The 26,081-nt window shown below is 40.8% G+C and overlaps 1 protein-coding gene across 2 annotated transcripts in view; it reads right to left on the minus strand.

Annotated features, from left to right (window-relative positions):
* Nucleotides 1-26,081, minus strand: part of FARP2 (FERM, ARH/RhoGEF and pleckstrin domain protein 2) — a 217,130-nt gene that overhangs the window by 87,252 nt on the left and 103,797 nt on the right. For both annotated transcript variants that reach the window (XR_014225029.1, XM_082250070.1), the window contains exons 9-12: nt 25,857-26,020; nt 25,099-25,167; nt 22,215-22,272; nt 20,323-20,524 (exon numbers count right to left, since the gene is read on the minus strand). Coding sequence is in view for 1 of the 2 variants with exons in the window: in XM_082250070.1 (XP_082106196.1) it covers nt 20,323-20,524; nt 22,215-22,272; nt 25,099-25,167; nt 25,857-26,020 (493 nt within the window). In the remaining variant the exon portion in view is untranslated. The remainder of the gene's footprint in view (nt 1-20,322; nt 20,525-22,214; nt 22,273-25,098; nt 25,168-25,856; nt 26,021-26,081) is intronic.

Consider the following 26,081-nt stretch of genomic DNA (forward strand, 5'->3'; position numbering starts at 1 on the left):
CTTTAAAATATTTGTTGGCCATCACCAGAATGGCTGATTGTTCGCCAGTCAGTACAGATTTCGGCCGACAGACAGCAGATTAGCAAGACTGGGCATGCTCAGAAAAGAAAAAAGAAAAGGAAAGTTAACCATCACATGACATCACTTCTGAAGTCGGCTGTTGTTGGCCGACAAAATTCGTGTGCAGTCTTTTGCAGTTTTCAACAGACACGACAGCCCTGGACAAAAGACGGCCGATCGTTCGGCCGACGATCAGTACGTGTGTACGGGGCTTTACTCCCTCTCCTGCGGGAGATCGCGAGTGGCCGCCAGCCATCAGAGCTGCCGGTCACATGCGCTGGCTCCCCAGGGAACGAGTGGGGGTGGGAGCGCGCCCCCTACAGTCTCGTAGGCGAGCGACGTAGGTCTACGTCGCTTTGCCTGTAAGCGGCAGAGTGCCGCAGTAAATCTACGTTAGGTGGGGCTAAAGTGGTTAAAGAAGGAAAACAGTTCTTTTAGGGATGAAAACGATAGAAATCTACCTAAAAGCTTTCCTTTTTCATTCAGTGATATTTAGACTCAGAGACGTTCTTCATTCTGGAGCTTTGTAAACCACACTCATACAGTGCCTTGCGAAAGTATTCGGCCCCCTTGAACTTTGCGACCTTTTGCCACATTTCAGGCTTCAAACAAAGATATAAAACTGTAATTTTTTGTGAAGAAACAACAACAAGTGGGACACAATCATAAAGTGGAACTAAATTTATTGGATATTTCAAACTTTTTTAGAAATAAAAAACTGAAGAATTGGGCGTGCAAAATTATTCAGCCCCCTTAAGTTAATACTTTGTAGCGCCACCTTTTGCTGCGATTACAGCTGTAAGTCGCTTGGGGTATGTCTCTATCAGTTTTGCACATCGAGAGACTGAAATTTTTGCCCATTCCTCCTTGCAAAACAGCTCGAGCTCAGTGAGGTTGGATGGAGAGCGTTTGTGAACAGCAGTTTTCAGTTCTTTCCACAGATTCTCGATTGGATTCAGGTCTGGACTTTGACTTGGCCATTCTAACACCTGGATATGTTTATTTGTGAACCATTCCATTGTAGATTTTGCTTTATGTTTTGGATCATTGTCTTGTTGCAAGACAAATCTCCGTCCCAGTCTCGGGTCTTTTGCAGACTCCATCAGGTTTTCTTCCAGAATGGTCCTGTATTTGGCTCCATCCATCTTCCCACCAATTTTAACCATCTTCCCTGTCCCTGCTGAAGAAAAGTAGGCCCAAACCATGATGCTGCCACCACCATGTTTAACAGTGGGGATGGTGTGTTCAGGGTGAGGAGCTGTGTTGCTTTTACGCCAAACATAACGTTTTGCATTGTTGCCAAAAAGTTCGATTTTGGTTTCATCTGACCAGAGCACCTTCTTCCACATGTTTGGTGTGTCTCCCAGGTGGCTTGTGGCAAACTTTAAACAACACTTTTTATGGATATCTTTAAGAAATGGCTTTCTTCTTGCCACTCTTCCATAAAGGCCAGATTTGTGCACTATACGACTGATTGTTGTCCTATGGACAGAGTCTCCCACCTCAGCTGTAGATCTCTGTTCATCCAGATTGATCATGATCCCCTTGGCTGCATCTCTGATCAGTCTTCTCCTTGTATGAGCTGAAAGTTTAGAGGGACGGCCAGGTCTTCGTAGATTTGCAGTGGTCTGATACTCCTTCCATTTCAATATTATCGCTTGGGATGTTTAAAGCTTGGGAAATCTTTTTGTATCCAAATCCAGCTTTAAACTTCTCCACAACAGTATCTCGGACCTGCCTGGTGTGTTCCTTGTTCTTCATGATGCTCTCTGTGCTTTAAACGGACCTCTGAGACTATCACAGTGCAGGTGCATTTATACGGAGACTTGATTACACACAGGTGGATTCTATTTATCATCATTAGATCATTCAGAGATCCTCACTGAACTTCTGGAGAGAGTTTGCTGCACTGAAAGTAAAGGGGCTGAATAATTTTGCACGCCCAATTTTTCAGTTTTTTATTTGTTAACAAAGTTTGAAATATCCAATAAATTTCGTTTCACTTCATGATTGTGTCCCACTTGTTGATTCTTCACAAAAAATAACAGTTTTATATCTTTATGTTTGAAGCCTGAAATGTGGCAAAAGGTCGCAAAGTTCAAAGGGGGCCGAATACTTTCACAAGGCACTGTATGTGGTCAGCAGCATGTATGTAAGCATGATCATCCAGTATATTGTTACTATGAATAAGAAACCATGTTTCAACCACTGGATATACCTGATCCTGCCACCTACCTTGTTCTCCTTGGCAGTTATAGGACTATGCATTTCACTAGAACTAAGGACTCCCACAAAAATGACATAATGGATTATCAGCTATAAAAAACTGCTGACATCTGACTATTGGGTTAAATCACAAAAGCATAACATGTGCATCATTTCCTTTCTTCTTTCCATTTTAAGATCTTTAAGATTTTTTAGTTAAAAAAAAAAAAGACACGATCATCTTCATCCACAAAGAGGTGAGATTACAGGCATGGAGACTAGATATTAGGGTTCAAATTTCACAACTACTGCATGGTCAGATGCAATTCTCAGCACCTGCTTACTTAAAAGGCTTGGAAACTCATGGGTGGTTAATTTTTTGCAATTTAGACTTTCCAGGAAAGCATGCAATGTCCAGGCACAAATTCAGGGTTGGAGGTGAGCCAGTCTTCCATGTAGCAGCATTTTCCTTTATGTATATAAAAACCATGAAAAGGGGTCTTCCAAATGCTTTCCTGCATTGTCATCTTGTCTTTGTCTAGTGGAGACTGTTCATGGCTATGCTGATACACACTGCAAGCATGACCCACTGAGGTTACCATCAGAAGACTTACCCTAAGAATCGGCATGCAGTCAGTGTTAAAGTTTGTGCATGTAGACAGAAAGTGGTTGCAAAGAGGCTACAGAAGCTCAGCAGCACTGAGCAAAAAAAGTGTAGTTTCTAAAAGGAATCACATGGCAATTGTTTATGATATACCATGCTTTAACAAGTTAAATGTTGTGCACCTAGGGTTCACATCTACTTTGATGTGACTAATGCTATTTTACATGTTTGTACTTCCATATTTTTTAAAAAATCATTATGGGAGATTTGTAAATTTACCAATAGGAATCACTTCTATAGATTAGTCCAGTTGCTCTCTTGTAATCACTTGTTGGGAAAAAAAATAAAAATAATATCAGCCACATAGGTAGTGCATCGATTTAAATTAATTCACTTTTAGTAAAGCAGTGAAGCACTGCAAAGCAGGCAGCACAGCCAGCATATGTAGTAAACAAAATACAACTACTCCATGTACATATAAAACTACAAAAATAAAACACAGAAAGAAGGCTTTTAAAACAGGAATGCTTACTAATAACACTATTTGCAAGCGGATAGCCTTCTGGATTTTTTTTTTAAATCCATATTTATGGATAAAACAAATTTCCAACAAATGCATACACCATTCAAAAACTTAAAACAACCCCATTGCCCTGGTCCATGACACCGGTCCTTGGAAACTTTACTCCTGGTTTCACGAACAGACACTTTAGGAGATTAGGCCAACAAGGGAAGTTGTGCCTTCTGAATTTCTTGCCTCATGGAGGGTTTCCCTCCCAGGTCGACATCACTAGGCTCTTAGAACCTCCTTTGGACTGTTGGAGTACCATCCAACTGAGACACTACTTGCAGACTATTCAGAGATCTCATTACTCACTACATTCACTTACACCAGTGATAGAGAATCTTGGCATCCCAGATGTTTTGGAACTACATTTCCCATGATGCTCAACCACACTGCAGAGTGCATGAGCATCATGGGAAATGTAGTTCCAAAACCTCTGGAGTGCCAAGGTTCGCCATCACTGACTTACACCATATAAGTCGCTTTGTAGGAAAAGGGAGCTGACCAGACACACACTCTCTTTATGGTTATCTGGCTGCGTCCGTCATTCTTACATTAGTGGGAACTGGGCGTGGGGACTAAAGCCCCATACACACACGCAGATCGTCGTCATACAAATGTTCGTCTTTTCTCCCCGGGATGTCGGTGTCTGTTGAAAAGTGCAAAGACAGCACAAGGACAGCACAAGAATTTTGTCCGCAGACTTCAGCTGACTGCAGAAGTGATGTCATGTAATGGTTAACTTTCCCTGTGTTTTTTATTTTCTGAGCATGCCCAGTCTTGCAAATCTGCGGTCTGTCGGCTGATTTCTGTACTGACAGGCGAACAATTGTCCGTTCTGGTGTCCGCAGACAAAAATTTTCATGTTTGCAAGAAAGACTCTTGTCCGCAGATTGTGTGCAGACATCTGTCGGAGGCACCATACTAACACGCATACAATCGGCAGATCTTTCGTCCGCCGACGTTTGTATGACGACGATCTGCGTGTGTGTACGGGGCTTAAGTTTACATCTGCTCTTTTAGACAAGATTTTTATCTTGGCCCACAAATCATCCATAGCCAACCAGTATTAAGAAGTGGGGAATACAATTCTCTCAAGATGGTACTGCGTACCTCACTTGCTCCACAAAATGGAGCGCAGTGTTCCAGACATCTGCTGGCATTGCAACCAAGCAGTGGCTACGGTGTCCCGTATCTTCTGTGTCCTCTTCTAGGGTCTTTTTGGGCAGATGTGATGGATAGCATTAAATGTCTGACATCGGTAGACCGAAGTGGGAATCCAGTGGCGTGCTTCCTGCACCTGACAGGAAGACCCTTCCAGGAAATACTAAAAAATAAAAATCACTCACTATACGTCTGGTGAATGCAGCTAGAGCTTGTATCCCTTTGCTCTGGAGGCAGACACAGCCTTCGACTATGGTCCTGTGGTATCCTAAAGTCAATGATATCTTATACAAGGAGGAACTGCCACCCTGAACAATACTGAGGAAGCTTTCAGGGAGGGTTGGAGGCCCTGGAGATATTGTACATGCAAAGATGGATTTTTGCAGACTGTGGCCCAATCTGAGCCGATTGCTGGCTAAGCCACCTGTTAGTTGGTTCCGTCTGTGGATGGATGGTGGTGCCTGATCCCTGGAGGTTGACCCCATGGTTTCCTGTCCTACCAATCTCCCCCCCTTTTTCCTACTCTCCTCCCTCATCGATCCTTCTTGCCCATTCCACCCTTTCCTTTTAAACTGGTTACTCCCTTTACAGAAGAATTTATGGATTCGTTGCCCTGTATGAGATACATAATGATGTGCTATTGCTATACTTGGACTTGAGTTATTCCTAGAAGCTAGTCCGGTGTTCTCCACTATCCTTCTCTTGTTTTATGTGATCATTATATGACACATTTAGATTTGCTTTACCTAGGCTAGATTGAACACTAACATTAAGCATGCCTTACTAGTCCTAAGGTGCAAACTTACCAGCTATGTTGCCACAGTGGTAAGCCTTGGTTTGCTATTTTTTCCTCTCCAATGATCTCTCTTCAGTGTGATCAAAATAGGAGGTGTAAGTTCACCATTTGGGCTTCTAGTGATATAGCGGGTTGATCGCCTCCTAAATTGATCGGTTAGTTCTACGGGCTGTTCACGGCACACATAAAATCCTTCTCCAGCAACAAAACCCAACTAAAGTCAATCTTCTTCCTGACCTGTTTCCGTTGTGTCCAGCTTTCGCAGCCGCACTTAATGTGAGAAAATAAGCACTTGGACGTGTCCGCAATTGGTTTTGATTGTAATTATATTACCTTTTAATACTTTGTTGATCGTATTCATTGTATAGCTACTAAGTGCTTTTCTAGGGAGTATTTAGTCACTACTAGGGTCTTCCTTGTTTATGAAGAAACCAGATAAAAATGCTTTACAACTTCTGTTCTATCGTCATCAAGCTCAAAATCATCATCATTTTCTGTGTTCATGATCTTCGTCTTGTTTATATTTAGTTTTGATCCAAGGTTTCGACTTTCAGCTTTGACTTGTTTCACTGAAAACATCATATCTTCATTGCTTTTCGTGACGAGCGTTGTGTTGTCTGCATAACCCAGATTGTTTATGTTTCAGTCACCAACTCTGATACCAATCTCTTCTTGCAAATTTGCATTTCTGAAGATGGCCTCACCGTATAGGTTAAACAGGTAAGGTGACAAGATGCATTCCTGCCTGACACCACGAGTTTTTGGAAACCAGTGTTGGCATATTTGGTTCTCACTGCAGCTTCTTGATTTTTGTAGAGGCTCTTTATCAAATGATATTTTGTTATGTGTTTAGGTATTCCCATTTGCAACAGTCTGCCATAACTTATCATGATCCACACAATCAAACACTTTGCTATAGTCGATGAGCAAAAGTATACAATCTTTTGGTATGCTTTGCTCTTTTCTAATATCCATCTAACAAGGGCAAAAAGGTCTCTTGTTTCTCACCCTTCTCTGAAAACCAGCCTGAGTTTCAGGTAGTTCTTGCTCAATATATGAATGTATCCTTTGTTGTGTTATTTTCAGCAATACTTGGCGTATAGGATGGCTTTAGTTCTGCCCTGCACCTGCAGAAGAGGTCCTTCAGATAAGGTTTGCCCCCTTGTGGGCTTAATCGTTCTAGTGGTTACAATCCTTGGTATCACTTTTCTTCAGTATAGGACCTTTCTTTACTATAGGAATGAACAGTGATCTTCTCTAGTTGGTTGGCCATGTTTTTTTCCTTCCAGATCCATTGACATAGTTGAGCAAGGGCATCTATAGCATCTTCAGAAAATATTTCATATTCTCAGCAATTTGGCACCAGATCAGGTACCTGAAGCCTTTACACCGAAATCTTTAATTTTTTTTTTTAAAGCCTGAAAGAACAGTCAATGCTTTAGTTTCAAATTCAGGTTGAACGCTGATATTCATCCCCCCACTGTCAATGGATGAATGGTGAAATCCACTTTTGTGTAATTTTCTAACACGAGACAGTGTTCTGCCAATCCCCAACCTTATTAACCTGATTTTTTAGAACCTGTAGATGCCCCAAAACGCATGTATACGGATTACATACATTTGTTTTAAAAACAGCACTGATATATTGAACATCTTGCAGCTATCTTAATCTCCAAATAAGAGGTCTGAAATCTGCAGGGGCCTGTGCACATCTAATATAATTGGAGCAATCCAGAACACTTGCTCTATAAAGGAATAAGTGGTTCTGAACATCCAATGGACAAATAATGATTTACTCTGAGAGGCTGATACAGAAACAGAGGGATACTGCCCTGATAGCAATAAAGTTATGGTGGAATTCTAGACAAAATTAAAAGTTTTCCCTTTATTTCTGAGAAAAACAAACTTTTATATTAAGCACTAATGTCTGATTTAAAACAACTGACTAATCCAGACATTCAGCAACCCTTCTATTGCTCATTGAAAATGGTTGCCCTGTGCATGCAAATGTGGCTGTTCACAGGCACTTCCCAGTATTGTTGTCGGTGTTCATGCAAAAAGTCCTGCCCTGCCCAGCATAGCCAAGCACAGTCCAGTCTGGGACAACCCAGCCCAACCCCATCCAAGATGTCACATTCATGAGAGAGCTCCAAGGGGGAACCTGTAATGCGATTTTCGAATTTTGAAGCATAAAGATTAATTTTGTTTACATGAATGATTGCAGGGGGAGTATGTAGGGTTTTGGCTTTCCTTCCACTTTTAAAGTGGTATTAAACCTAAAAACAAAACTATTATATTGCAGCTTACCAATTCTTAGATATGGTGGCTGCATTTGTTTCTTTTTTTGTCGTTTTGACGTTTTTCCCGTATCTTCACCAAGTAACATGGTCAGTAAGTCTGTTACTTTTCAACTTCCATTAACAGACCAAGATTTACAGCAAAAGTAGCAGTTAAAAAGGTTGAGACAAACCATTAAACAAAGTGGCTAAGTGGTTAGCACTACTGCCAAGCAGCGCTAGGGACGTCCATTCGAATCCCAACCATAGCCTGGAGCTTGCATGTTCTCCCTTGACTCTGTGGGTTTCCTCTGGGTACTCCTGTTTTCTCCCACACTCCAAAGACAGGCCAGTAGGTTAATTGGATCCTGTCTAAATTGGCCATAGCATTTATATGTATGAATGTGAATCTGGGACCTTAGATTGTAGTCTCATTGAGGGCAGGGACTGATGTGAATGTTCAATGTATATGTAAAGTGCTGTGCAAATTGACGGCACTATACAAGTACCTGTAATAAAATAGAAGTGTGAATAGTTTTTTTTTTTAAATTAAAGTGGAAAATAAATGAAGTAAAAATAAAGAAAAATGCAAATCAATATTTGGTGTGACCCCCAAACAGCATCAATTCATCTAGGTACACTTGCAGTTTGTGAAAGAACTCGGCTGGTAGGTTGTTCCAAACATCTTGGAGAACCAGCCACAAATCTTTTGCAGCTGTAGGCTGCCTCAAATCCTTCTGTCTCTTCATGTAATCCCAGGCAGACTCTATTTGGAGACCAAGACTCTGTAGGAGCCAAACCAATTCCAGGAATCCTTGTTGTTCTAGTTCCTAATGACATTGGCTGTATGTTTGGGGTCGTTGTCCTGGAATGAATTTGGGGTCACCCACCTCCCTGATGGTATGGTGGATAAGTATCTGCCTGTATTTCTCAGCATTGAGAACCCCATTGATCCTGATCAAATCACCAACTCCATTTGCAGAAATGTAGCCCTAAATTTGCAAGGAACCTCCATGATGCTTCACTGTTGCCTGCAGACATTTATTATTGTACTGCTCTCTAGTCCTTCAAACAAACTGCTTCCAGCTACAGCCAAATATTAAAAATGTTTTTTTTCAAATGTAAGTACTGTGCAAGCCTCTGTATAAGTATACGAAGGTCAACTGAAAATGAATAACAAGGTTGTATACTCCTAGTATAAATGACCCTTTGTAGATCCTTTACTGCATGTGGCATAACGTGCATCTTGCAAACAAATTATAGCAGGCTGGTATTTCTTTAGTAGGTGAAAAATTTGCTATATTTTGAGAATCACCCATTACTTCAGAAATTAACACAGGCTTTTAAGAATGAACCTGATCTGTCAGTTTTTTTTTTTTAGGGAAATGGAGCTCTTAGATTAATAGTGTCTAAAATACGAGCTGTCTCATTTACATGTCCTCTGACCAAATCCTCCTTTCCCTTTTCTTTTGCAGTTTTCCTGCTATTTGGCACCCCACTTCATCCTGTAATAGTCTTACTTCCCTGGCATGAGCAAAAGGTTCATCCTGGAATGAGAAAGCAAAGCGTGGTACGAAGTGAAAAAAAAAAAAAAAAAAAAACACACATACAACTCTTGGAGGTACCCTTGCAGAATGAAACGTTGATGGTAATATAAGGCCTTATGTGCCCCACAATTGCAGTTACTGACCACATTACTTTAGACAGCACTGCTAACAAAGTAGTATGGTTTCACATAAAGCTTTAGACAGCACATACAGTAGGGAAAATAAATATTTGATCTCCTTCAGATTTTTCAAGTTTGTCCACTTAGAAAGAAATGAAGGCTCTTTAATTTTTATCATAAAAGTATTTGATCCCCTACAAACCAACAATAATTCTGTCTCCCACAGACTGGCTAAAGTATGTGTTCATGTGGTACACAGATTAGTCCTTTCAATTGAAGGTGCTCCCAACGACAACTTGTTATGTGTATAAAAAGACACCTGTCCGCAGAATCTTTCTTCCATTCAAACCCACCATCATGAGCCAGACCAAAGAGCTGTCAAACAATGTCAGGGACAAGATTTTAGACCTGCACAAATGTAAGAAATATAAAATAGCCATCAATCGCCCTCGATCTGAAGCTCCATGCAAGATTTCGCCTCATGGGGTAAGGATTATTGTGAGGAACGTGAGGGATCAGCTCAGAACTGCACATGAGAAGCTTGTGAATGATCTCTAGGCAGTTGGGACCACAGTCACCAAATCATTGGTAACACAATACACAGCAAATCAAATAATGCAGTGTCTGCAAGGTACCCCTTTTCAGGAAGGCAAATGTAAAGGCCCATCTGAAGTTTGCCAATGAACATCTGATTCAGAGAAGGATTGTGAGAAAGTGCTGTGGTCAGATGAGACCAGAATTAAACTCTTTGGCATTAACTCGACTCACCGTGTTTGGAGAAAGAAAAATGCTGACTATGTCCCCAAGAAACAAAATTTCCACAGTCAAGCACAGAGGTGGAAACATTATATTTTGGGGCGGTTTCTTTCCTAAAAGGTGCAGGCTGACTTTGCCGCATTGAGGAGCCAATGGACAGGCCCATGTATTGTAAAATCTTAAATGAGAACCTTCTTCCCTCAGCCAGAACACTGAAGATGGGTCATGGATGGGTCTTCCAGCATGACAATGACCCAAAACATACCGCCAAGGCAACAAAGGAGTGGCTCCAGAAGAAGCACAGTAAGGACATGGAGTGGCCTATCTAGTCTCCAGACCTTAATCCTATAGAAAATATATGGAGGGAGCTTAAAATTCGAGTTGTCAAGCAAGAGCCAAGGATTTAGAGAAGATATGTAAAGAAGAGTGAACCAGAATCCCCCGTGATGAGTGAAAACCTGGTAACCAACTACAAGAATCATCATACTTCTGCGCTTGCCATCAAGGGTTTCTCCGCCAAGTATTAGGTCATGTTTTCTTGGGGATCAAATACTTATTTTACTCACTTAACTGCAACTCAATTTATAACATTTGTATCGTGTTTTTTTCTGGATTTTTGGTTGATATTGTCTTTATCATTTAAAATACACATATGATAAAAAGGATAGACCCTACATTTCTTTGTAAGTGGGCAAACTTAAAAAATCTGCAGGGGATTATCCTTTTGCCGACCGCCGCACGACTATTTACTGCGGCGGTCAGCCCCGTACAGGCAAAGTGATGTAGTACTACGTCGCTAGCCTGAGAGCCTCTAGGGGGCGAGCGCCCGCCGCCAGAGGCGCGCTCCCGCCCCCGCTCGTTCCCTAACATGTCCGTGCATGTGACCGGCGGACCCGATGTCCGCCGGTCACTCGCGATCTCCCAGTGCAGAGGGAGAAAGGCAGGCGGCTAATGTAAACATGTCATTCTCAAGCGGTCATTCTCCCTGATCTAACTGCAGAGATCATACGATCCTGCTATGTAGGATCGTATGTCTCTGTGGTTACATCACTAGCCACACCCCTTTACAGTTAGAAGCACGCCCCTAGGGACACACTTAACCCCTGCATCACCAATAAAGTTAACCCCTTCCCTGCCAGTGTCATTTTTACAGTAACAGTGCATATGTATAGCACTGATTACTGTAGTAATGTCACTGGTACCCCCAAAAGTGTCAAAAGTGTCAGTCAAGGGTCCGATCTGTCCACCGCAATGTCGAAGTCCCGCAAAAAAAAAAAAATTGCAGATCACCGCCATTACTCGTTAAAAAAAAAAAAACAATAAAAATGACAAAAATCTTTCCCTTAGTTAGTAAACGCAATAACTTTTGCGCAAACCAATCAAAATACGCTTATTGCGATTTTTTTTTACCAAACATATGTAGCAGAAAACAAATTGGCCTAAAATGTTAAAAAAATTTGATTTTTAAATTTTTTTGGGGGAATTTCATATAAAAAAATGTGAAAAATATTGTTATTTTTTCAAAATTGTCGCTCTTTTTTTGTTTATAGCGCAAAAAGTAAAAATCGCACAGGTGGTCAAATACCACCAAAAGAAAGCTCTGTTTGTGGGAAAAAAAGGACGTGAATTTCATTTGGTTACAGCGTCGCACGACCGCGCAATTGTCCATGAAAGTCACGCAGTGTCGAATCGCAAAATAGGGCCTGGTCAGGAAGGGGGTAAAATCTTCTGGGGCTTAAGTGGTTAAATAATTATTTTCCCCACTGTAGAAGTCAGTCTCTAGCATCAGAGATATCGGTGACAGCCACAGTCTCAGTAATGTTTTCACAAAAAATCCTCTTCATAGCCTCTCTCTTAAGGACACTGATCACCATTTAAGTTGAGCATGCCTCCACTGGCACAGTCCAGGAGGGAACTTGAGGAGATCTTAGGGAGAGCAAGGGACCCAAAGCCACTGCTGCTGTATGAGCACAGCATACAGCAGGACCCAGTGCAGGGTAGACAGGCAGACAAACCACAGGACCCGGGATGTGCCACTTCTACAGCATCAGGGCACACCCCATCAGCATTATTTTGCACTTTTTTTTCAGTTTACATCATTTTTTTATGCATATGCACTAAAAGAGGAACAAAAACAATGATTTGATGCTGTAGGATCAGTGAAAGCATAAGAGTTTAGATGGTGTTTTGGAGAAAGATCAGGCAAAGAGTGCAAAGAGGATACAAAGAATGAAAAGCAAGAAGCCACCAGGCTTTAATGAAGACTAAAAATGGAAAGAGGATGCCTCAGAGAATCCTAATTATCATCATAAAAGAGCTAAAGTAGACAAGCCAGATAGAAACAGTACAGAGAAAGAACTCTAATGAACAATGGACAAACTGTAGCTTTGAAATATCAAAATTATATAAAGCAAAGCATACTAAATATATAGATCACCTTGTATTTAACAAGATCTTCTCCTTCGCTAAGGCCACAAAAAGTTTTTTTTCAAGAGTATATCAAGAGTATCAAGAACAAGAGAAAATCTTAATTAAAAAACATTACAATGGAGTAAAAGGTAAAAAAGGGCCAGACTACACACAACCCAGTGTGTACAGTGCGACATTCTAATTTTAAAGAAAAATATCCAAGGTATTTATTAAAGAGACCATGTCATCAGACTATTCAGTTCAACAACAATCTTCCCATAAGATTATACAGTATTTGCATATAACATATTTTAGACAAGTTATTTACCTGTAAAAGCCTCCCTTGTGTAGGCATCGAAAAGCTTTGAGACTACTGCAGGGCAACAGCACCTTGAATATGGATGACAGCCACAAAGCGGTCATTTAGGCGATACCATATAGTATCCCTATTCACTCCCCACAGCTACTTAAAGGAGTTGTAAAGCCAGGAAGGTTTTGTTTATCTTAATGCAATCTATGCATTAGGATAAATAGCATTTTGTGTGTAGCAGCCTCCCCAGCACCCCTAATACTTACCTGTGCCCCCTCTCTGTCCAGCAATGTCCACGGACGTCCTGGGACTCTCCCTCCTGATTGGCTGAGATACAGCCGCAGCACCATTGGCCTCCAAGGCTATCAAAGTCAAGTAGTCAATCAGGAGAGAGAGGGGGCAGTGCCGAACGGACATACGGAGCTGCAGCTCGGCTCGGGTGCTCCCATAGCAATATGATTGCTGTGGGGGCACTCGATAGGTGGGAGGGGCCAGGAGCAGGAACCCGAGAAGAGGAGGATCAGGGCTGCTCTGTGCAAAATCAACTGCACAGAGTAGGAATGTAGAATACGTTCTTTATTTTTTTTTATTTCTTTTTTTTTTAAAACTAGACTTTACAGTCACTTTAACACGTGTTCATGTAGGGATGCACTAAAATAATAGTTGGTAGTTTTCTCCGATTCCAGTACAGGAAGTATGCTATGAGCTTGGGATCATCATTATCCATTAAACCTCCACAATCACCTTTTTTGCCGACTATAGGGTTATTAAAGTCTGTTTTACACTTCCCAACTTTAAACAGAAGGATGCATAGAGCAGGTTATTCCATATAGTCTTGGCTCACCTGGCAGAATACATCCAGATGTGAATTTATCATACTCACAGGGCACATATTCAAACTTCAGAATTAGTGGCTCAGGTACAAATTGGTCCACACTAGTACTAATAGCTCTATTGAATGCACATTGAGTCATCCCCTACAATATATTGTTATATACTTATCTAAGAAACACTTATTCATCGACACCAGCGCCTTCTTCATTTTATCATACTAAGTTTTCAGTGTTGTCCTGGTTCCAAATGGTGAGACGTCCCCTTACTTCAAGAGGGAATATCTCCCCAAGATAGACACAGAAAGCAATAAAAGGTGAACGTGTTGCTGATGCTTCTCCACTCTATTCAAAGCTAAAGATGGCCATACATTGATCTTTTTTTCTGATCAGTCAACCGGCCAAAACTAAACGCATTTACCCCACACATTTGAGGTGGATGAAGGAATCCGTCCGGCTGCGGTATTGTATTCTGACGAGGGGGGGGGGGGGGAACACACCTCTGCTGTCAAAAACCACTGATCAAGCACTGCAGCTGACTGGCTGCCCTCACTGATTGAACACAAATTTCCCAACATTCCTGTTCAAGAGGAGTCAATCAGTAGATCGACTCCTCTCAAAAGAGAATGGCCAAGGATGGATCAAAGTTTGTCCGGTCCCTGCTGAACAGCCACATTTCGATCCATCTATGGTCTGCTTAAGAACCAAGGAAGCATTGTAAGCTATGATTTGTTTCCATCTATATAAAAAAAATACCAGTATGAACAGATGCAGAAGATGCAGAAATGGTAGAGCAAATGTCTATGTATCTTTGATTACCAATAGGTATTATTTGGTGATATAAACGGTAAATAAAAAATGACCTGTATTGCTCTTTTAGATATTGACCAAAATTTTTACATGTAAAATAAATAAATAAAACTGGACTACATTTATGGTGTTGAATACAAGAGACAACCAGACTGACAACTAGAGAAACATGTAAAAGAGGAGAGCTCCAGCACTCCTAACTTTATTACCGATACATATGATATTAAACATATTAAAGATACAAATAGATTGACAAATCGTAGACACTCCCTTTCCTGCAGGTACATTGGCACCAATTAATGTACAGACATCTTAATAAGGTAGAGTACAGTCTGCTAGTTACATAACTGTACAGAAATGTTTAAGGGTTATCAAGGCACAATTCGAAGATAAAAACAGACACAGTAAATCCCCCCTGGCGAGCAAATCGTACCTGATAATAGTCAACCGTATCATCTCAGCTTCTCTATAGTGTAGCATATTTACATAATTCTATTAAGTAAACCACACTCATAATGATTATAAAAGGAGCACTATAGAAATCTTATTCCCAACACCTAGCCAGCTACATAATTTATACACTTTAGTGTTCACACACAGTGCTATACTTATGCTCCATGCACGATGGGCATAAAAAAAAGCCTGTTCTCTTGGCAGAGAAAAAAAAAAAATGCTCATAAAGACAAGTTTAGGAGAGTTTTTTCTGCCATAAAGCTCCAATTAGAAACGCAAACCAGAAGGGTTTTTTCCTGCTTCTAATCATTGAGCTTAAAAAAATGCCTGTATTCCTCCTAACGTGCATGGACACATAGGATAACACTGAGCTGCTTCTACAGGCAGAACACAACTCCTGTAGAAGCAGCCATTTTTAAGATAGTGTGCATGGACCCTTAGGTTGGTTGGGCTATGCTAGAGAGTTAAAGAAAATTGTTGAGGAATAAAACAAGGAGCCTGTTATTGCTAACTTGACTTGACTGACATCCTTACCCTTGCTTTACTACTTAGGGAATCACAAAGCCAAAACAAGCATGCAACCAGCAAAGTGCTGGGACACTTGACCTGCACATTTATACAAGGTCATTATTTTTACTTCAACAAATGTACTTTAAACATGAATCCCAGGATAAGAAAATATGGTCTAAATATGAGACAAACATATATTCTTACTTGAATCCTGGTTTACTTTGTGCTATTTTTCCCAGATCTGCAGTCCATTGTGAAACGTTGCCCTGTCCTCTGGTGCAGAGTGGCTGTTCTTGTACTACAATTTTCTGAAAACAACCTGTAAAGGGCAGCCTGTAGCAGGTACAGCACTGTGGTGATGTCACCAAATGCAAAAGCAATTGGTGAACACAATGTGGATTTATATCCTTTAGCGGGGGGTTCACACTGCCGCCACTTTAAATCCGATATGCCTACGCGACTTCATCGCGGCTTGCATACCACTACAGCGGCACTAAAGCTGGGTATATACACACACACAGGTTTTATTTTGATTCAACGAAAAAATAAAAATGACAGACCACCATATCAACGTGTGATACAGGGATCTCTCCCACTGTGCCACTGTCTTCTAACAGTGGAGATCTCCCCTCCTCCTTCCCATTGGCTGCAAGCGCTGATTGAATGCAGATTTTCCAGCATGACCATTTGACAAAAGCTGGTTGTTAGAACAGAGAAAGGTACACATCCGCCCAACTTTCGATCCATGTGTACCCGGGTTTAGACATTACTCTCTTCTTACAACATAGAACGCAAAGTGCAGAAACCCTACTCAGGTCTATTGGCTGCAACTCAGGTTAGTAAAAAAAAAAATCCTGACTGCCTGTAAAAAGCTACAGTACCTTGTACTGATGCACTAGTGACGTTTTTTAGACGGAGCTAAGCCAAGCAGAGATAAAAAGGCCAGCTAAATATAATTAGGCTCTAATAAGAGCAAAACATAAATATTTTAAAAATTACTCCATTAGCATTCTTTAATGCATCTGCTTTTTATTACAAAGGGTCCTTGTAAAAATTCTGTTCCTCACTATCATAAAATATGAATGACCTCCATTTTAAACCCTTTTTTTAAGCTTAGATGCCCAGGCCAAATTTAGAAGCGCCAGTATGCATCAGTTAAATTGACTTCAACTTTATGACTAATTTAAAAACTGGGGTATGAGAACTAGAACATGCACAGGTGCATACCCCTTGTTCTATACTGCAAAAATAGTTCACATTCTCACAGAACAGGGCATAGTGTCTGAAGACCGAAATAGGCCTACCTTATAATCAGACAGTGACAATAACATGCCGTTTAAAGGGGGGTTCTGGAGGAAAATGTTTTTATCCTAGTACTACATGGACCTTTTAAATTAACAGAATTTTATCCTTTATTTAGCTTTGTTAATTGTGCTAAACTGGCATTATATTGGGAACATTCTCACTCACAGTCAACAGTACTTTTTGAAAAAAAACAGTCAACATTGATAGATGATGAAGGACCTTCCATGAGAAGCTCACAGTAGACAAGTGCCATTATTACAGATCATACATTTGAACAGAGTAGTGTTACCATCTCGGTTACTGTTGTTGTATACACTGTAAGCATGCGATTCAGGTATTAGAGATAAAAGCAGCATGCAAGTGCAGTGAGACTGCTAGTGGATTTGCCTATTCACTGCAACATTGGATACTTGAGAAAAGCCAGAAAAAGCAGCTGTTGGCAATCTGCATTTCATTTCAGAAATAAAGCACAGATACAAAATCTTCAGTAAATTATACCAAAGAAAAAAAAAAGCAAATCTGGTTAATGTAGTGCACTCCTAAAATCAAGGTGACCACATATCAGAACATTCTAGCAGCAGAATAAGTTAGTAACATCTGTCAAAGAGAGATCAAATTTACATGCACAAAGTGAATAATTAATATCAGTAAAAAGATTTAAAAATTTAAAAGAAGAAATCAAGAATGTAGATTGCTGGGAAACCGCTACTAAAAAAAAATACCCAAAAGCAGGGTCTGCATGATACTACTCAGAAAACCCCCCAGACAAATAGTTGAGCTAGCTCAAGCGTGACACCAACGATGCACTTGGGAATTTCAATACAGAATCCTTCCAGAGAAAAGTTCCTCAAGCATAGAGTGAAAGAGTTCCAAGTAGCAACATGAAAAGATTAGTGAGTGTATAAGAGTTCATGCACACTGGGCATAAAAAAATTTGCAGCCTTTAGGGGAAGTTTGACTTTTTTTTTTTTTGCAGCCTCTAAAACGCCCCTTCATGTTAACCTACATGGCCCTGCACACATAGGCATTTACAGACTGAAAAAAAAAAAAAAAAATGCATCACAACCCGGAAAATTTGAGCAGAAAAAAAATGCTTGACAAGCCTAAACTCCTGTAATATTCTGGCCCATTGCATGAACAACCAAACGCTTAATATGCCTAAACGCAGCTTTAGGCTCGTTTTTTAAGCTGCTTTTTACCTTCCAGGAGCAAAGGAGTTCAGAAGAGCTGGGCAAATGCCAAGTGTGCATGAAACCTAGAATTCCAAGCAAAAACATGGAACGATATTAGGGTCTGTTAATACCAGGTGTGTTGGGACTGTGTTGGGTGCTGTGCACTGGAAAAAAAAGCACAGCATGCAGTACTTTTTTTCAGCACAGCATGGTGTAACGCACTGTCATACTGTAATCTAATAGATACTTATACAGAACTTTTAGCGGCATTATTACCTAAAACTAAAAATGTATTGCAGCTTATTAATTCTTAGATGTGATGACTGTATTAGTTTCCTTTTTTTGTTGTTTTCCATTGGTTTCACCTAGTGATCCAACCAGCAAACCTGTTATTTTTCAACTTCTTTTAATATACCAAGCTGTCCACAAGATCAGTTAGATGATGAAAACAAACCATCTATCACTGTCAGAGGGTGCTTACAATGGTCAGCTTATATTTCTTTTTGTAAACCTTTTATCCTAAAAGGAAAAAAGAAACTTGCTGTAACTGCTTAAATCATGTTAGCTAGAGTTCAGCTTTAATTTGTTAGCCAAGTCCATCTAAATCTGCTAGTGCATTCAAATCTACCCTCTCCCCAGATTGACAATGCTGCTGTCCAAAGGTGAAAAAAAAACAAAAAAACAAAAAATCTGAAATATATTACGTTTTTGTTTTTTGATTACCAACTTAATGAAACAACATTTTAATAAAGTGTGCAAAAAAGAAAAAAAAAAAAAATCTTGTGTATTGAGCAGTTTACGCACATCCACACCGATGCCTTGACACCATACACTGGCCAGTGGCTGTGTTCCAATAAAGCTGCTATTTGAATGGGCCTTTAATAGTTCCAAGCGGCAATATCAAAAGACCAGTGAAGGTATTAGACTTCCAAGCAACAATATGAAAAAACTAGCGAAGGTACTAGACTTCAAAGTGGCAATATGAAAAGACTAGTGAAAACATCAGACTTCCATGCAGCGATCTGAAGACACTAGTGAATATTTCAGACTTATACACAGTGATCTGAACAGACTGGTGGAGAAATTAGACTTCCAAGAAGCTATATGAAAAGACTAGTGAAAGTATTAGAGTTCCAAGCAGTGACAGTTAAAATGGTCGCATAGTGCGAGGACAATGCAAGAGAGAAAGTTAAATGAAACGCAGAGGATTAGTAATGATGAAGCAACACACAGCGAGCGCGAGATAGTACTGCACTACCTGCAAAATCAAAACAAATCAATGCGCCATAAGTGGCAAAAAACATAATCGTGCCATTCTCTTTAAAATATATTCAGTGTTCTAAAGGAAAATAGAAAATGCCAAATCTCTGTGGCTATTTACAAAGAAAAATCTAGGTATGGCTATCTGAAAGCGGCCATCCATCTGGAAGAGAATACAATATGTACAATACAATTATTGTGTAGATATGAAGATAATCACAATTTTTACTGTGCTTAACTTCCCGTACAACCAATGGAGTCAACAGATCACATTTGACTCCTACTTGTTGCAACCTTAAAATTTTAAATTTAAAGTGTAAACCAATCACTACAACAAAACATTTGTAGCTAAGGCTGCTTTGCATTCAATCTGATCACTTGATCTAGTTAACACACTGCAATATGAGAAATCAGATGTCTGGTGGTCCCTTTTTATCCTGCATCCCAACTTGGTTAAAACTGGCATACTGGATCAGTGGGTTGCTGAAAAAGAAGTTCATGTCAAGTGGGGTCTCTTCCTCAGAGTCCCAAGAATCACCATCTGAACTGCTGGAGTCTTCTGTAGTTGTTGGGGGGTAGCTAAGCTGTTCAAGCTGGTCCAGTATATCTCCAAACTGGAGAGCAGAGCTGGATTCTGACCGCACAGAACAGGCTGGAAAGTTGATCATTGAGCTGGCAGTGGAGTGGTTTTCAGAACGCGAAAAGCTTGGAATACCATTAAGGTTGGTGAGGGAACTGCTTTCAGAATGATGATGGTGCAGAGAGCTACTTTCTGAGCGATGGTTGAGAAGTGAGCCATTTTCTGATGGGCTAAGAAGACTCTGCATAAGACTAGCCTGAGCCTTCACCTCAAATAACTCACTAGCATCTGTTGGCCTTGTATTACCATTGAAATCTCTTATATCCACATCATCCAGATAATACTCCTCTGGTGGAATATCCAAATGGTCAGATGCCGCCATTCTTCCCACATAATTATACACCTCTGCTCCTCCACTGAAGGAGATATCAGCTGGATCATCATCTATAAACTCTTCAGTAAGCAGAAGAGAATCAGAAACACCTGATACCCACAACCTGACATCCTCAACCTGGTGAGCATTTTCTGATTCCAGGCTTTCTATGGTATCCTGTCTACTGTGTAAGGAAGGGATAGGGTGGGGTGAAAGACCTTGTAATGGTGAATGAACTGGAGGTCCTGTGGTCTCTGGTATTCTGGTGGATTCTTCTTTCCATGGAGAAGCTGGAATATTTTCAACTCTGGTAATGCTTTTCTGTGGGAAGGAGGTTGGAGAGTTGGATACAGGTTGAGGGGGCAGGGTAAGAGGTGAAGGCAATGGAGGAGTCTTCAAACTCTCAGTGAAAGTGATGATCTGGAAGCACAAACAGATTGAAAGGATAAACATGTCAAAGAACAAGATTACCTATGTTCAAGTTGATCTTCACTTATTTAAACTATTGAAGAACAACTTATCACAAGCAGAAAGTAGCATGAAATTTGCAAATGCAGAAATGTATAATAAAAAGGGAAAATGCAAAGGGATAGCGACAAATATTTAAAAAAATAAGGAAGGCTTGAAGATGAATCATCATGCGAAACTGAGAAACATTAATAAACAAAAAAAAATATATATATATATATATATATCAGAATTCAGATGCATAGTTATTACCACATGTTTAAAGGAGAGATTTCAGCAGTCAAATCCCCCCCCCCCCCCCCAATTACATCTGCACTAGCTGCTATATTAAGTAGTGTAGATAAGGCCCATGGTGGCCATTTAAAAAGCATAGTAGGAGAATTCTTCACAGCTATCTTGGTAATTATGCCCTACGAGAGAATATGGGTTGTTCTCTCTTTTGTTATATAATCACGCGTGGCTAGACCAATTCGCATTCATGCAGCATGTAAAATTTTGAAAAGATGAAGGAAACCTACAGTAATTTCAGGTTCCACAGTCTGTATGCTGCCTCCTTAGAATGGTTTCTGTTGTGTATTGCTGTAGAACGATTCGGCCACCTAATTTTGCCAAGTAGTAGATGTACCTACTGGTGAAACAGGTCCTAAAGAACCAAGTCTTCAATCTAGCCAAATAAAATAATTGTACCTACATGTGCATGAGCGAATCACAGTAGTGCTTGCTTGTACATGTCAAAGAAGTACATAAAAATATACCTGTTGCTTGTAATACATGATGCAAATAGTATATCAAGGTAGGAACAACATGCACTGTCTCCAACTGTCCTTTTTGTAGTAGAACAGAGGTAAGGTGATACGCTGGGGGAGGAATGGGGAGGGGGATTTAAACAAAGGTCAAATACATTTATTAGGAGCACTCAAAATGGCTGCTTGAAATTTTGTTTCACCAACCACCCGTCCCTTTCTCCAGGGCTGCAGATGTCACCCCACAGGAGCTTAATGTATGACTTATCTCAGACATCTGGTTGTTTTCTGACATTAGGCAGATTTTCAAGTGTATCTAAACCCAACAACAAAAATATAATATATTGCAGCTTACTAGTCTTTAGATGTGGTGTCTGTATTTGTTTTCCTTTTGCAGGCAATTTTTTTTCTTTTATCATCATCATGTGATCCTGCCAGTAACACAATTCTTATAATAGGGTGACAGCACTCACTAACAGCATTGCCACCCTAGACTGCCCTCCTAAATTGGATTATAAAAACCACCCTCTCTCTTTATTTCCGTTACATAGAGAGGTGGCATTTTGTAGTTCACAGAAGACAGCTGGTGGGGCCAATAACATTGTTCAAAATTTAACTTCAGTGTAAAGGAAGACACAAAGCACTGTTAATATCAAAAGCAGTCTAGACCCCCCACCCCCATGTTGTGCTGACCTAGGCCCAAGCAATACAGTAAGCAAAAAAAAAAAGCTAATGATGGAGGAGTAACAGATGAAAGGTTCTGTAAGGAAATGTAGCAAATATTAGCCAGTAAGCAGCAAAGCAAGCGAAAAAAGCTTGGGGATCTAAGTTACCACGGAAAAAGCAAGCAAAAGAGACAGCAAAGCATGAGGCACCCAGTGCTGTTAATCTACACGCACCTGCTTTGGAGAGTCAGGAGTCACAGTGCAAGGGGACACTCTGTTTTTGCTGTGTCTCCTGCAGGACAGAGAGTAATGCAGTCAGGAGGATCCCACTGACACCAAAGCCCAATGGTTAACACACAAGCAGGTACTATGCATACAAGCAATGTTGAAGAGACTCAACATGAGAGATAAGTACTACTGACTACAGACATGTGAGTAATTCCATACCATGCACTCTTACCCTTGATTCTATTCTGTAGGGGCCATTTGCCTAGCTTCTGGGTATTCGTCTATACTAGCCCCAACTTGTAAAATAATCTTATACCACTACAAGTTTACATCAAGAATGTAATCACACAGATTATTCTGATGTGGTTATAAGGGAAATCCTAGTAAGCAATTTAAACTAGGGATCGATCAATTATCGGCAAAGCCGATATATCAGGGGCCGATATGCACTTTCCCCGATATATCGGCATTGGCCCCGGAGGTTACCAATATTGCCGATATTTCAGGAAAGTGCTTGTACCGGAGTGATGCCTGCAGCTAGAGGCATCACCCCAGTACCGGCATCCATAGCAGACGGTCGGCTGTCATTTAATGACAACCGATGCGGCTGAGAAGCCGCTCCGACTGTCATTACAAGGAGTGGGAGGGGATGTCCCCCCCCCCCTCCCACGGCTTGCCCGGGTCTCCCGTCCCACCGGGAGACCCAGACCAGTTTCCCCAGGCACTCAACTAAAGTACTGTAGTCTTTCATAAACATACCGTAGATTACACGGAGCAGAGGGAGCATGGGAGGAGAAGGAGTGCAGAAGGCTGGAGGGGCGGAATTCAGTTCAGCTGGTGAGGCGGAGCTGGGTGGAGCTGGATTGCAGACGGCTAGAGTCGGAGGCGGAGTTCTGATCAGAGCCGAGTGCCTGGTTTCGGGCAACAAGCCCTCACGGCCATTGTCCTCGGCAGGACACCGCCGAAGACCCGATCAAAGCCGCATTCGGCTCTGATCGGGGTCTCCATGTAAAAACCCGGAAGTTATGTCATGACATAATTTCTGGGTATTCTGCACCAGATTAAAAAACATGACAGCATTCAAAACAGCCAAACTTGGCTGTTTTGAATGCTTTTAAGTGCAGAGGAGGGGTTTGGGGACCTTTTAGACCCCCAGATCCCTCCTCAACAGTACCTGTAAAAATAAAAAAAATAAAACCTTTTTAAATGTATGAAAATATCGGCCGATACCGATATTCAAATGCCAAAATATCGGTATCGGCAGCGAAAATCCGATATTGGTCGATCACTAATTTAAACCATCAGCTTGGTGTTGAAACCCATTAAACAAAGCTATTTTCTTTAATAAGGGCAGGTTATGCCCAATAAAAAGGGCAACTCTACCTAAAACAAATATTTCCGTTTTGTAAGGCTGCTGAAAAATGTGCTGCCTTGTATCTTGCATGCAGACTACTTATACATAGCAATTATTTGCTAAAATGTCAAAGGGCATTTCTGATAGTTACAACCCAGTTTTTATAATATGGTTGCTTAAAATTAGGAAAAGATCAAAAACTTTTCCGTGGACCATTTGATTCTATGTAGTCCTTTTCTCTTCCAAAACTGGTACAAAATTGATATAAGTTATCACTGGCATCATGGACTTCTGGGAGGATATCACCATTAGAATCCTCAGTGCTGCCTTCCTGCCTTAGCCATTACATGCCAAATGACTATGCATTCGCCCCTTCACAACGTAGAATAAACTATGGGGAAAAACCATAGCCCAGAGAGTAACATCGTCATTAAGACTTCTGGGAGACGCAAACTACTGCTTGGAAATCTGATCACTGAAGTCACCAAAACATTCAATAACCTTTAGAGGATTCAGGTTAATGATGGCCACACAAAACAAAATATCCTTTTTGAATGGACTTACATTCAGTTAGTAAAGAAAATGCAAATAGTTATGCTTTGCCACTAGCCACTAAAACAACTCAAACTGTCATTTCAGGTTAGATCTTTTCAAGGGTATTCCACTTTAGCAAAACATTGGAAAATCCCTGCATTCACTCAGGAAACAGCTGAGTAGTAACAATGTTCAGCTGGCCCATATTTCTGAGTCTTCTTTTACAATGATTTTCTGTGCAGGAGCTGGATAGCGCTAAAAGCGGTTGTAAACCCACCTTTAAAACTTCTACCTATAGGTAAGCCTATAAGTACTGTAAACTTGCACCGTTTAGGAGATATTTACATTGCATGTAGCCGATGACGTCATCAGGGAATGCGCTGTGGAGAAACGACCACTCATGCCATGACCGGCGGTACCCGCGGGAGTGAGGTCACGCAGCTCCGGCCAGTAATACAGCCAAAGTCTGCAGACCCGGAAGGAAGATGAGCGAAATGGATGCGGCCGCCAGCGGGGACAACGCGGGCTTCATTGCAAAGCAATACATCCCTGAGTACAGCTGGTGCCGATGTAATAATGCAAGATTTCGTCACTAGGCAATTCACAAGGTATGCTCGGATGACGCCGCCATCCCAGGAGCCCTTGCGAATCGCCGAGTGACATAATCGCCTATAGGCGGCCAGACCCAGAAGTGCGGATGAATAAAGAAGAAAATAAGGAGTTTCCGCGCAAAAAAAATAAATAAATAGTTTACATTGGTAAAAGCAATTTTAAAGGGGATTACGTACATCTAAACTTATTAAAATGGGTGGAACTCCGCTTTAAATTATAAAAGAGCCTCCTCTCTGCCATATGCATTTTTCTAACCTTACAAAAGTAAGGTCATATTTTAGTCTGGAGACTAGCAGGTAAAATTAACAAAGAATGATATAAAAGAAAAATCACAGCTGAAAATCACAGGAGCACTAATCCATAACATACACATCAGGGCTGTGTACTGACCTTTCATACGGTGGCCTCTTGATGCTGGTGTCTCGTACATAGTCCATCAGTTGCCTCTGTGTTCGACCACTTAAAAATAAATAAAATATCAAAGAAATCATCAGAGCTGAGCTAACACCATCTATGCCTTTCCTTCAGCGAACATTAAAAGACATCATAGAGGGATGTCTCTGTTCAGCCCAGAATGGGGCAGGTTGCATCTCCCCTTTTGAGTCTACGCAGCTCTATGAGAGCCCAGCAGTTATCGTCTCATATGCAGGAATATTCAAAACATGCAGTCATTTCTGCTGAGAAGTTGGGTAGCTTATTGCCACTGGCATTAACTTTCTCCCTGTACCCATATCACAAAGAAGTAAAAAAGTTTCAGTACCTAATAACACTGTTCATAAACAAATCAGCTTCTCTACATGTCATGGCTGTGTCAAAGGAATGCCAGGTATGAATGCGATTAGTAAGAAAGCACAGTCAAGCCCCACACTCCAATCAACATGGCAATGATCAGGACTTATGGGTAGCCTAGTGGGAAAATCCTTGTGCAATAGTCAATCCTTTCTTATTCTCAGTGAGAAGGTTCATGTGCCACTTATGTCTGCTAGCTAAAGAAGCAACACAAAGAATGGTATTAAGTGCTGACATTAGGCTCAGGAGGATATCTACCATCCTCATTTTAACCAGTGTAACACACCTAAAGAAAACCCGGTAAAAACCAAGCATAATATGAACACTGGTGATCACTTTTAAACATTATTTTCATATACCTGTAGCGAAAAGAGGAACCCCGGCTTAAAATAACTGGCTTGGATTTTGGCTTAGGTTGATCCTGGAGACGGAAGAAGCTGTGATACTCAACACAGATTTTCCAGAACCTCTTGCACATATCCCGGCTAGGGAGAAGGAACTCAAGAGCATCCTGATAGGGACCCTACATGAAAACATGGGTATGAAATAGGCACAGTTCGTAGAAAGGACGACAATATACAATG

The sequence above is a fragment of the Pelophylax lessonae genome, assembly GCF_965119305.1.
Source record: "Pelophylax lessonae genome assembly, chromosome: 3".
Lineage (NCBI taxonomy): Eukaryota > Metazoa > Chordata > Amphibia > Anura > Ranidae > Pelophylax > Pelophylax lessonae.